Source organism: Megalobrama amblycephala, unplaced genomic scaffold (genome assembly GCF_018812025.1).
Source record: "Megalobrama amblycephala isolate DHTTF-2021 unplaced genomic scaffold, ASM1881202v1 scaffold541, whole genome shotgun sequence".
Lineage (NCBI taxonomy): Eukaryota > Metazoa > Chordata > Actinopteri > Cypriniformes > Xenocyprididae > Megalobrama > Megalobrama amblycephala.
In genome coordinates, this window is record NW_025953453.1 from 15,825 (window position 1) to 29,591 (window position 13,767).

Below are 13,767 nucleotides of genomic sequence, written 5' to 3' on the forward strand. Positions count from 1 at the left end.
CTTACATGCAGGGGGCGCAGGTGAGCTGGACGCTGGAGGGGTCAGAGGTCACAGAGAAGGTTTAGACCCGTCTGTCACAGATCAGATCACAGTCTACACTCTAAAAAATGCTAGGTTAAAAACAACCCAAGTTGGGTTGAAAATGGACAAACCCAGCAATTGGGTTGTTTTAACCCAGCGGTAGGGTTAAATGTTTGCCCAACCTGCTGGGTTGTTTTATTTAACTCAACTATTGTTTAAAAATTACTGTATTGCTTGATTAAAATTAACCCAAAGTATGTTGGAAATGAACATTTATTAATGTTCAATGAATAATTATTAAACAATAAACATTTATTAAATTGCTTATTAATACATTTATATTAATAAACTATTAAACTATAAAATTTATATTAATAAAATATTAAAGCTTATTAATAAACATTCACCTTTTGTCTATTATTGTTGCCTCTAATTGCATCTGGTTTTTAATTTCCCAACTATTTTGGGTTAATTTTAAGCTAGCCATATAGCAATTTTTAAACAATAGTTGGTTTAAATAAAACAACCCAGCAGGTTGGGCAAACATTTAACCCAACCGCTGGGTTAAAACAACCCAATCGCTGGGTTTGTCCATTTTCAACCCAACTTGGGTTGTTTTTAACTCAGCATTTTTTAGAGTGTAAGGGTCAGATTTACTAACAGCTAGTGCAAGCGCAAACCCTCTTTTGGTGTTAAAACACTACTGTCAGGATTTACTAGAGACACGCAGAGGAAAATTAGCACTGAAAAGCGTGAGCACAGTCATTTTTGCGACTGGCCTTATTGCACATGCATTTGTAGAAGTTTCCCTTTCAGATGCAAAATTTATGGGAGGAGAATATTTAAATGAATCACACAGGGTGATTTACTAAGGTTTATGCTAGTCAACTTACTGGTATTTGCGCCATTATTTACTGCCCCAAAAAACATGTCTTAAACTAAACGATAATTTCCGCTGCTCTTGGTTGATTGTGTTGGTCATTATGGCTGCGTCTGTGTTCTTTAATTTGAGCGTCGTCAGTAGATTCAGTGCAGAACTTTCCAATCACATCAGCACTTTTTTCAAATTGTGCTCTAACTGTAATTTGCCCTGTTTAGTGAATCTGGCCATATAAGGCTGCGTTTACACTTGGCATTAACATGCGACCTGTATCAGGATGTTGTCCACATACGCATTGAAAAGACAATTGTAAACGCGTTTGTGATCAGAATGTTATCTGATCAACGTGTCCTGATTCGGAGGTAGTTGAGGACGCATTGTGGTCAGATCTCAGTGTAATGTAAACACGATCCAGCCATCGCATCTACATTTAGAGGACAACGTCATTTAAATCCCCGCCCATGTCTCTCCGCGTGGCTGTCAGAAAATAATAGACAGACGCAGTTTTGACAAGAAATTAAAGTTCTTTGAACTTTACAATAAACGTCTATCTTTAAAACAGTGTATTTAGACTTATGTTACCGGCCTCAGACCTAGGGGATATCCGCGCCGGCAGCAAACGACACACAGGCAGCGTGCCCTGTGGATCAAAGAATAAACTGAGAGAAACACGAGAGAACCAAAGTTAGATGTGTTCACAGCGGCAGTCAGTTTATTACTGCAATACTTTTTTTTTGAATGCTTTAACTTCTGAAAAAAAATTACACTTTTCAAACTTCAAGTGCATTTGGTGAAATACAATTTAACAGAAAAAAACAAATTCATTAAAACACTTGCTAAGTGTATGCAAAATATTCCATAATACAAAATATGATATATAGTATGTATACTTGTATGTGAAAACATACATACAAGGTTATGTGCCGGTACACATTGTATGCATTTGGAAGTTTACATCAATTTACAATTTGAGTTTACAACGACAGTACAAAAGAGTGTGTCAAAACTGCACAAAAACATTTATCAAGACACCAGAAAACCTTCAAGACCAGATTTCTGAGGAAATGCTTTAGATTTCATTACACTTGATATATTAACTTGATATAATTATAATATAATAACTCTATTTAACTCATGCACGTGCACACATTGAAAAAATACACGTGCTGAACACCCCAAAATGGCGATTGAAATTAGAATGCAACATACACGCAGCAATGCAATTCTAAAACACTTCTAAAACACTTTTCAACAATATGTGTCCTACATGAACTCAGTATTTTAGCCAGTTAAACATTTTTATAATGTCCTAAAACACAAACCATACATGTCACACGATCAAACTCATTATTTGGTTTTTATAATCCTCTGTGGATTAAAATACAATTATAAACACGCTCCAACTCTTTGTATAACACCTGCCAATTCACCCAAGTACCATAAAATTAATATTAATTAATATATATATAATTTATATTCATACCTGAGAGAAACACGAGAGAACCAAAGTTAGATGTGTTCACAGCGGCAGTCAGTTTATTACTGAGCGCGCCGAACAGGGGGAAGTATCTCTCTCGCGTGTTTCAAGTGCACACAATGCACCATCTAGTGGTGTGGCGGCGTGATGACAGATGTTTTACTGAAAAGTTCTAATTTGTAAATGTAATAAAAAAAATAAACATATGAAATGTATTCACATGTTAATAGGGGGGGTTCAAACTTATAAATTATTTAATTTTTATTTTTTTTAACCCATTACACTTACATGATACCTTGTGTGTCAGTTTTCATTTTAATTGTGCAACAATATCTAAACGAAGCGATCAAGTAGGCCTATGTTTTTATTGTTTCAGTTTATTTCCAATATTGCACGCTTAACTTGATGTGACTTGTTTAACATGATCAACCCAGTTATTTTTCAACTCTGGAAGTATTTTTTTCATTTAAAAAAATTAATTTGATCAAAGACTGGAGATTGCATCAGAAAGTAAAGCCAAGTGAGTGAAAGCAATGGACATTTCTTAATGTGTACCGTCTTTACTCTTATCTGGGGGGTATTCCAGAAAGCAGGTGATGTGACATACCTGGGTATGTTTAAGAGTAAGTAAGCAGATAACCTCAACTTTCGGTTCCAAAACGGAGGTAACTTTTAGGGTATGTAAGTAACCATAGCAACTCGCTCTCTGAACATAACTTGCTCCGGAGCAGGTTATGTTCAAGGGTTAGTTAGTTTAAGAGGAATTCAGATGCATGTTATATTATCAATATGGTTATATTAATTTATCTAAATTTGTTATATAGTTACAGTTATATACACAATGTTATATTATACAATATATAACTGTTTATTCAATTCTAATATATGAATGTATTTTATTGTCATCTCACACATGGATCTGCTTTTTATCCTTTGTAACAGGACATTTTCTATACTACAATTTCTATAATAAAATACATATCATATGTGTGATATCTTATTAAATAATTAGCATCAAACAATATTAAGAATAAAAAATGATTGCATAACCACCCAATAGGTGGTGCTGTGCACCAAGTAGGTTATGTAAATCGCCATTAAACAAAAGAAGAAGAATGAAGTAGAATGGCGCGCTTTTTCTTAGCGTCTGTTTCCATGGTGAATCATCGATTCATCACTCTGTTGAGAATGTCTTGTGTGTTAACCGGGAACATACTCTGGGTTGGCTGAACTTACTCCCGGACGCATTTTTGGAACCAGTATACCACGAGTAAGCAAGGTTTGGGTTAATCAACCGAGAGTTCAGGGTATATGTGACAGTAAGTTAACCCTCCTTTCTGGAATACACCCCTGGTGTACTATAACCTATCCTTGTTTAGTTATAATTAAAGGTCCTCTGAGCGTTTTTAGGCCAAAACATTTTTTGTCACATACAGCAAACATCTCTTCACTATCCGATAGCTGCCTGTCCCCTGAACACACTGTAAAAAAACGTGGTCTCTGTAGTCGCCGCAAGCTCCGAAAACGGCAACAAAAACAAACTGGTGCAGCCTGGACCACGAATCATAATAAACATGCTCCAGCCAATAACCGACAAGAATGATTTTAAATGCGCGTTCATGACTGTTTCAGGAAGCACGGATGGGAGGGGAGGAGGAGGCGGAGGGAGGGTCTAGCTAGCCTCTGTTTTGAACGTCAACAGGAAGTTAATCCGCTCAGGATCGCTTAGAGAACCTTTAATGTGATGTCCGTTCCTTTATTTCTTTAATTCAAAGTGTTCGGATTCTGCCGTTACACACAAACATTACAAATGTTGCACGGTCCTTTCAATCATGAATTTTTTTTTTTTTTTTTTTCACTGTAGGCCTACAAGATTAATGTTGGAAACTTAAATTGGTAGAATAAGCTCTCTATTTGTGATCGATTGTGCTTTTGTGGAATAAATAGCAAAAATTCTGTGCTGTTTGCTCTGCATTGATAGAGGCTAAAGTAAAAGTTGTTTTACGCTATGAAGCCATTTGAAGCGTCTGCCTTTAAAACACGCCTAATTTAAATATTGTGCGGGAAACAGAAATCCGATCAGTTATCCAGATACAGAGGCCACTTAATGTGATCAAATATAAACGCACCGTGTCCTAATTGGCTAATGATCTGATCTCCTTGATCGGATCACGGTGATCACATATGCCAAGTGTAAACGCAGCCTTAGAGTAGATTTTACTTAAAGTTTTGAGCACATGTGTAGTTCCTGTTTTTGTCCTCTGTGTGTGAAAGTGTGTGAAAGTGTGTGAGCAGCTGCAGTATCAGTTCAGTCACTGTGACTCTGACTGACGGAGGTTTTTGTACGACTCTTTATCACTGTGTGAACACCCATTTACTGTTTGGATAGTGTAAACTCTGACAGTAATAATGTCCAGCATCTTCAGTCTGGACTCCACTGATGGTCAGAGTGAAATCACTGTTAGATCCACTGCCACTGAATCTAGATGGAGTTCCTGACTGGAGGGTGCTTGCATAATAAATCAGGAGTTTAGGAGCTTCTCCAGGTTTCTGTAAGTACCAGGCTAAAAAATCATAACCACTCGATCTGTACACATTACTGCTGGTTTTACAGTTGATGTTCACAGTTTGTCCTGGTTGAGCTGCTGTCATTGAGGGACTCTGAGTGACGGTGATCTGTCCTCTACACTCTGAAACACACAACAAGAAGAAAATCAACTCAGAACTTTGACAATATACTTGAAGAAATGAATTGATATCAAACTTGTGCTCCACAAACCTTGAGCAAACACTGTGAGAGTCCAGATGAAGATGATGATGAAGGTCATGTTGATGAAGATTGTTGTGTGTGTCAGTGATGAAGTGTTAAACTCACAGCACTATAAACACTCTCAGAGCACTGAAGCATCTGATCAATATGCAAATTAACTCATTCTGTATTTAAATGAGGCTCTAAATGTAGCATACAATTTATGACCAATTTAAATTGTGATAAGATTAAATGTTTCAAATCTATATTATCATTATCTAAGCATCATCAGCTCGACTGTAATTCGGCTGCAGGTACGAGACCGCAGGTGATCACAGCTGTACTGATGACAGAAACCCTTCAACAGTTTTATTCATGTTATCTTGCACTACATCACTGCGCCACTAGAGGGCGGTGTGAAAAGACAGACACACCACTGATGAACAGGACAGGGATTAACAAGGACAGTTAATACAGTGATGAATTATTCAGTTGGGCTCCTGTGTGTGTAACTGTATCAGTTGCAAAAGTCACAAACAGTATTTTAGTTCTGACCTAAAGTCATTGTTTGAGCCAAAGGGGACAAGCCCTGCAAAGTTTACTTAACAGGGTATATGGCCAACATAAGACAAACACTTGGTCTTTGGATAGTTTTAATGCACATAATGCACAATGTACACTCTCTAACATAATATGTTTAGCATGTAGCTTGAATTGTCTTTGGGATCCTTTACAGCTCAGAAACATCAATCCAGAAACACTTTCTATAGCTGTGAGAAACAAACGTGTATAAAACACATCAGGGGTTGAATACAGGTGGAGTTTATTCTGCAGAAAGAACATCATCAGACCTTCTCTGAGACTTTCTGAACTGTGTCATGTCAGATAACGTGGTCACAACATTGAACCAAAACACACACATATTCCCTTACATGCAGGGGGCGCAGGTGAGCTGGACGCTGGAGGGGTCAGAGGTCACAGAGGAGGTTTAGACCCGTCTGTCACAGATCAGATCACAGTCTAAGGGTCAGATTTACTAACAGCTAGTGCAACGCAAACCCTCTTTTGGTGTTAAAACACTACTGTCAGGATTTACTAGAGACACGCAGAGGAAAATTAACACTGATTTTTGCGACTGGCCTTATTGCACATGCATTTGTAGAAGTTTCCCTTTCAGATGCAAAATTTATGGGAGGAGAATATTTAAATGAATCACACAGGGTGATTTACTAAGGTTTATGCTAGTCAACTTACTGGTATTTGCACCATTATTTACTGCCCCAAAAAACATGTCTTAAACTAAACGATAATTTCCGCTGCTCTTGGTTGATTGTGTTGGTCATTATGGCTGCGTCTGTGTTCTTTAATTTGAGCGTCGTCAGTAGATTCAGTGCAGAACTTTCCAATCACATCAGCACTTTTTTCAAATTGTGCTCTAACTGTAATTTGCCCTGTTTAGTGAATCTGGCCATATAAGGCTGCGTTTACACTTGGCATTAACATGCGACCTGTATCAGGATGTTGTCCACATACGCATTGAAAAGACAATTGTAAACGCGTTTGTGATCAGAATGTTATCTGATCAACATGTCCTGATTCGGAGGTAGTTGAGGACGCATTGTGGTCAGATCTCAGTGTAATGTAAACACGATCCAGCCATCGCATCTACATTTAGAGGACAACGTCATTTAAATCCCCGCCCATGTCTCTCCGCGTGGCTGTCAGAAAATAATAGACAGACGCAGTTTTGACAAGAAATTAAAGTTCTTTGAACTTTACAATAAACGTCTATCTTTAAAACAGTGTATTTAGACTTATGTTACCGGCCTCAGACCTAGGGGATATCCGCGCCGGCAGCAAACGACACACAGGCAGCGTGCCCTGTGGATCAAAGAATAAACTGAGAGAAACACGAGAGAACCAAAGTTAGATGTGTTCACAGCGGCAGTCAGTTTATTACTGTAATACTTTTTCTTTGAATGCTTTAACTTCTGAAAAAAAATTACACTTTTCAAACGTCAAGTGCATTTGGTGAAATACAATTTAACAGAAAAAAACAAATTCATTAAAACACTTGCTAAGTGTATGCAAAATATTCCATAATACAAAATATGATATATAGTATGTATACTTGTATGTGAAAACATACATACAAGGTTATGTGCCGGTACACATTGTATGGATTTGGAAGTTTACATCAATTTACAATTTGAGTTTACAACGACAGTACAAAAGAGTGTGTCAAAACTGCACAAAAACATTTATCAAGACACCAGAAAACCTTCAAGACCAGTTCCCTTTCGAGGGAACTCGCGCTGCGTCCGATAGGAACGCTTTGGGAACGCCTCCAGCGTGATAGCGTCTGATGCACGACTGTCAACTAGTCCAATGGCGAAAGTGAACGTCACGGGCGGGTGACGTCACGACCAGGAAAGGATAAATACACATCTGGTGCAACCGGCTTCAGCTTTCTGCCTCAGCAAAAGCGCTCTATGTGAAACTGTCTCTGTCTATTTATTGTTGTCTGTCCCGTTATCATACAGCACAATATCACAGTTATGGCGAACACACAAGCATTTAAACCGTGTGCTCCTCCCTGCCCTCGTTTTCTCACGGTTGGGGATACACACGATTTGTGCGTTATGTGTTTGGGAGCGGAGCATGCTCTTTCAGCCTTCGAGAGGGCTGAATGCGAGTATTGTGAAAAACTTCCCCTGAGGACGCTCCGCTCCCGCCTCGCACTTTTCGAGGAAAGTGCGCAGGCAAGCATTCCCCACGGCTCTGGACCCGCGGCTGCCGAGGCAGCGCGGAGAAAGATGTCGTGGGGCTTGAGACGAGCACGAGTGCTTTTTCTCAGCCTTCACCAGGCAGATCCCGCGCCCCCTCTCTGGTGTCGGAAGCCCGCCCGCGGCTTCTTCCGCCCAGGGAGAGGGCTCGTCGCATCAGCACTCTAGTTCTGAGGAATTAGACGTGCTGAGCGTCGATATGGGGGAAGATGACTCGCCATCACTTTCCCCTGAGTACGAGGAGCTGGTGGATGTGCTTTCTCGTGCTGTGTCTAAATTAAACATCGAGTGGCCAGCCGAGAATTTTGGCGCTCGTCCAAAAAGCAAACTGGACAAGCGTTTTCTGTCATCAAACAAAGCACTTCCACCACGGGGCCTTCCCTTTTTCCCTGATTTGCATGATGAGATATCTAGAACTTGGAAAAGCCATATTCATCACGTCTTTTCAGCCCTCATGTGAAGCACTACTCCAATATAAGAGGGCTGAAAGAGCATGGTTATGGGGCGATGCCCCGGGTTGAACAGACACTTGCGAGTTATCTGTCCCCGGGTTCAGCATCGTCCCTGAAGGCCCCCACGCTTCCCACTAAACCACTAAAAGCTACATCAGGGTTAGTGGGAAAAGCGTATACGGCAGCAGGTCAGGTTGGTGCGTGCTTGCATACTATGGCTATTTTGCAAGCGTACCAAGCAGACCTGTTGAAGGATTTGGATGGTGGGGAGGGGATTGGCCCGGACGCTGTTCGAGAACTTCGTCGAGCCACAGATCTGTCTCTAAGAGCCACCAAGGAGACCGCCAGAGCTGTTGGGCGGTCTATGTCAGCCTTGGTGGCGACAGAGAGGCACCTGTGGCTTAATCTGTCTGATTTAAAGGATAAAGACAGGGCCTTTCTCCTCGACGCTCCGCTTGCACCATCGCAGCGGCTCCCACCGAATTAGTGACGCAGTGTTCAGAACATCAACACGACACTGCGTCACATCCTCTGAGGAGGATAAATTTACATCAAAAATGTGCTGTGAACGAAACACCAGAGGCCAGCCTCGAGAGGCTGGTTCCCTTAGTAGATTTTCTGGTAGAGTGGAAATCTCTTCAAAATATCTCACGTTGGGTCCTGCAAATTATAGAGAAAGGTTACAAAATCCAGTTTTGGTGCGTCCACCTCTATTCAAAGGAGTGCTGCATACGTCAGTGCTTCCTCAGCAGGCTTTGGTGTTGGAACAAGAAGTAAAAACCTTATTAGCAAAGGAGGCTATAGAGAGGGTTCCGGTTGCCGACAGGGAGTCGGGGTTTTACAGCCGGTATTTCTTGGTTCCAAAAAAGGATGGGGGATTGCGCCCTATTTTAGATCTACGTCATCTGAATCAAGCAGTTCAAAAGCTAAAATTCAAGATGCTGACGTTAAGTCAAATCGTGACTCAAATCAAATCCGAGGATTGGTTTGTCACAATAGATCTCAAGGACGCATACTTCCATATCTCCATCCTTCCACAGCACAGGAAGTTCCTGAGGTTTGCTTTCGGGGCGAAGCATACCAATTTCGGGTTCTTCCGTTCGGCCTAGCTCTCTCACCCGCACATTCACAAAATGTGTAGATGCAGCTCTGGCCCCGCTCAGGCTGCAAGGCATATGCATCCTGAATTATATCGACGACTGGTTGATTTTGGCACAGTCAGAGGAGATGGCGGTTCGGCATCGAGATGTCGTTCTCGCACACATTCGGAAATTGGGGTTGAGACTGAATGCCAAGAAAAGCGTGCTTACTCCACAACAGAGGACCACTTTTCTTGGCGTGGTTTGGGATTCAGTGACAATGCGAGCATGTCTCTCTCCAGCTCGCATCACTGCTATTCTATCAGCCGTAAAAGAATTGAAGCTAGGCCAGTCACGCACTGTAAGGCAGTTTCAGAGACTGTTGGGTCTGATGGCAGCAGCGTCCAACGTGATACCTTTTGGCCTGCTGTACATGAGACCCTTACAGTGGTGGCTCAGGACCAAAGGGTTTTCCCCGAGGGGCAACCCACTTTGTATGATCAAGATCACGTGGCGCTGTCTCCACGCCTTGATCATATGGAAGAAGAATTGGTTCCTGTCCCAGGGCCCTGTGTTAGGAGCTCGATGTCGTCGTGTCACTTTGACGACGGACGCTTCTCTCACAGGCTGGGGAGCGGTAATGGAAGGCCGCTCAGCTCAGGGTCTGTGGAAGAGTCATCAGCTCTCGTGGCACATAAATTGCCTGGAGATGATGGCAGTTTTCAATGCGTTGAAGTTCTTCCTTCCAGACCTGAGGGGCCATCATGTGCTAGTCAGAACAGACAACACATCGGTGGTCTCGTATATAAATCGGCAGGGGGGTCTGCGGTCGCGCCCATTATACAAACTGGCGCAACAGATCCTCCTGTGGTCTCTGGGGAAGATGCTCTCCTTGAGAGCTATCTATATTCCAGGGATTCAGAATATTGGAGCAGACACTCTGTCGAGGCAGGGGCTGAGGCCAGGGGAATGGAGACTTCACCCGGAGGTGGTGAAGCTCATATGGGAGATTTATGGCCAAGCGGAAGTGGATCTGTTCGCGTCTCAGGATACGACGCACTGTCCACTTTGGTTCTCCCTCACACATCCAGCTCCTCTGGGGCTGGATGCCATGGTACAGACGTGGCCGAGGCTGCGTCTGTATGCATTTCCCCCAGTTGTTTTGCTCCCGGGAGTTCTGGAGAAAGTTCGCCAGGAAAGGATAAGTCTATTGCTAGTAGCACCTCACTGGCCGAGCCGCATATGGTTTTCGGACCTGATAGCTCTTCTCGATGGCTCACCTTGGAAGATTCCGATCAGGAGGGACCTCCTGTCTCAGGCGGGGGGCACTATTCTGCATCCCCGTCCAGAAATGTGGAATCTGTGGGTTTGGCCTCTGAGGGGCCAAGCTCATAGAAGCTGGTCTCTCAACTGAGGTTGTAGAGACCATTCTTCAGTCCAGAGCTCCTTCCACGAGGAAACTATACGCCTTGAAGTGGAAACTGTTCACTTCCTGGTGTCAAGAACGACAGTTGGATCCAGTCTACTGCCCGATTGGTTCAGTGCTTGAATTCCTACAGTGCCGTTTCTCATCTGGGTTAACCCCATCTACACTTAAAGTTTATGTGTCGACTATATCTGCTTACCATGCCCATGTGGATGGTACTACTGTTGGGAAGAACCCATTAGTCATTCGTTTCCTCCGTGGCACCCAGAGGCTGAGGCCTGCGATGCGCACGAGGGTCCCTGCTTGGGATTTGGCTATTGTGTTAGAAGGCCTATCTACAGCTCCATTTGAGCCTATTGAGTCAGTCTCAGATAAGTTCCTGACACTTAAGACTGTCTTCCTTCTCGCCATATCATCTCTTAAAAGAGTAGGAGACCTTCAGGCCCTTTCAGTGTCCCCGACCTGTGTTGAGTTTGCTCCGGGGATGGTCAAAGCCTTCCTTTACCCCAAACCTGGATATATTCCGAAGGTTTTGACTAATGTTCCAAAGCCTATTGTGTTGCAAGCCTTTTGTCCTCCTCCATTCATTATACCAGACCAGGAGAAGTCGAATCTGCTGTGTCCAGTGCGAGCATTGGACACATATGTCCACAGAACTGCCCTGTGGAGGAAAGCAGATCAGTTATTGGTGTGCTTTGGACCACATAATAGAGGTCGTTCAGCATCTAAACACACGGTAAGCAAGTGGATAGTCGAGGCTATTTCACTTGCTTACGAGGTCTCTGGCCAGCAGTGTCCATTAGCTGTCAGAGCACATTCGATTAGAAGTATGGCGGCCTCCAAGGCCTTAATCTCGGGGGTTTCCCTCAAAGAGATCTGCGATGCGGCCGGTTGGTCCTCGCCACTCACTTTTGTGAGGTATTATGACCTTGACCTGGACGCAGCTCCAGGATCATCGGTTTTGCTGTCTTAAGTGTGCCAGAGTTTCACACAGACAGGTATTTGTGATTATGGCATTTTGGTATATCGTTCCCAAAGCGTTCCTATCGGACGCAGCGCGAGTTCCCTCGAAAGGGAACGTCTCAGGTTACGTATGTAACCATAGTTCCCTGAGATAGTGAACGAGACGCTGCGTTGCGTTGCCATACTCCCTGCATCCCTGTGATCGTTTTGCCTCGGCAGTATTTTGCTGAAGCCGGTTGCACTGGATGTGTATTTATCCTTTCCTGGTCGTGACGTCACCCGCCCGTGACGTTCACTTTCGCCATTGGACTAGTTGACAGTCGTGCATCAGACGCTATCACGCTGGAGGCGTTCCCAAAGCGTTCCTATCGGACGCAGCGTCTCGTTCCCTATCTCAGGGAACTATGGTTACATACGTAACCTGAGACGATTTCTGAGGAAATGCTTTAGATTTCATTACACTTGATATATTAACTTGATATAATTATAATATAATAACTCTATTTAACTCATGCACGTGCACACATTGAAAAAATACACGTGCTGAACACCCCAAAATGGCGATTGAAATTAGAATGCAACATACACGCAGCAATGCAATAAAACACTTCTAAAACACTTTTCAACAATATGTGTCCTACATGAACTCAGTATTTTAGCCAGTTAAACATTTTTATAATGTCCTAAAACACAAACCATACATGTCACACGATCAAACTCATTATTTGGTTTTTATAATCCTCTGTGGATTAAAATACAATTATAAACACGCTCCAACTCTTTGTATAACACCTGCCAATTCACCCAAGTACCATAAAATTAATATTAATTAATATATATAATTTATATTCATACCTGAGAGAAAAACGAGAGAACCAAAGTTAGATGTGTTCACAGCGGCAGTCAGTTTATTACTGAGCGCGCCAAAAAGGGGAAGTATCTCTCTCGCGTGTTTCAAGTGCACACAATGCACCATCTAGTGGTGTGGCGGCGTGATGACAGATGTTTTACTGAAAAGTTCTAATTTGTAAATGTAATAAAAAAAATAAACATAGGAAATGTATTCACATGTTAATAGGGGGGGTTCAAACTTATAAATTATTATTTATTTATTTTTTTTTAACCCATTACACTCTCCCCTGCTTTTAGAGATGTCTTCGGACATCTAGAACTAAGGTTGTCACCTAAAGAATGTATGTGTTTTATGTGCATGTTTTAGAATGACCAGTGTCTTCTATTCTTTCATGACTTATTTTTTTTGTTTTAGAATGCCCATACTGCTGGCACTGGGTAGTGGTGTATGTCAGGTAGCACAGGGTAAGTCTGGACAGGGTAAAGGACACAAGCATGCATCGTGTTGGCTGTGGTCTCCAAGTTTGATATGTAGGTTGGCCCATCTGATTGTACGTGAACACCTCCTTTGGCTTAACTGCACGGGTAGACCTGCGCAGGATGACGTCCTCGTCATTCACTGGATGTGGAACCTGCTGTGCTCCCAGATCGGTATCCTCATCACTACCAACCATGCAGTCATCCAATTGTTCCTGAGGTTCCACATATGGCAACGAGTCTGTCAGTGATTGTGCCGGTTCTGATGCCACAACCTGAGGGTGCTGCTCATATGTCTCAAGGTTATCTGGCTCCGCCCTGTGGTATACAGAGTGAAACTGTGGTGCTGCTACACGAAGATGACTGTGTGGCTCACCCTGGAACTGTTTGGGAATTACTCTTTTCCTTTCATACACTGGTACTAATCTGGGATTACATGCATATCCTTCCTCGTCCCCAGAATCACTGATTTCAGGCTCAAGGGTGTCAGACATTTGATGCGGGCTGTTCTCGCGATGCTGCTTCTGTCTTTGTTGTTTCTGTGTCTGATTGTCCTGACCATCATGTTCAAGTGGCAAATCGTTCACAGGCAAAAGGAGATTGCG

The 13,767-nt window shown here is 42.6% G+C and overlaps 1 gene segment (V, D, J or C); it reads right to left on the reverse strand.

The window, feature by feature from the left end:
• Positions 1 to 4,390: 4,390 nt before the first annotated feature.
• LOC125261987 lies at positions 4,391 to 5,206 on the reverse strand. The segment is given in 2 exon segments: positions 4,391 to 5,068; positions 5,158 to 5,206. Coding segments are annotated over 2 exon segments (384 nt in total).
• Between the last annotated feature and the right edge of the window lie 8,561 nt (positions 5,207 to 13,767).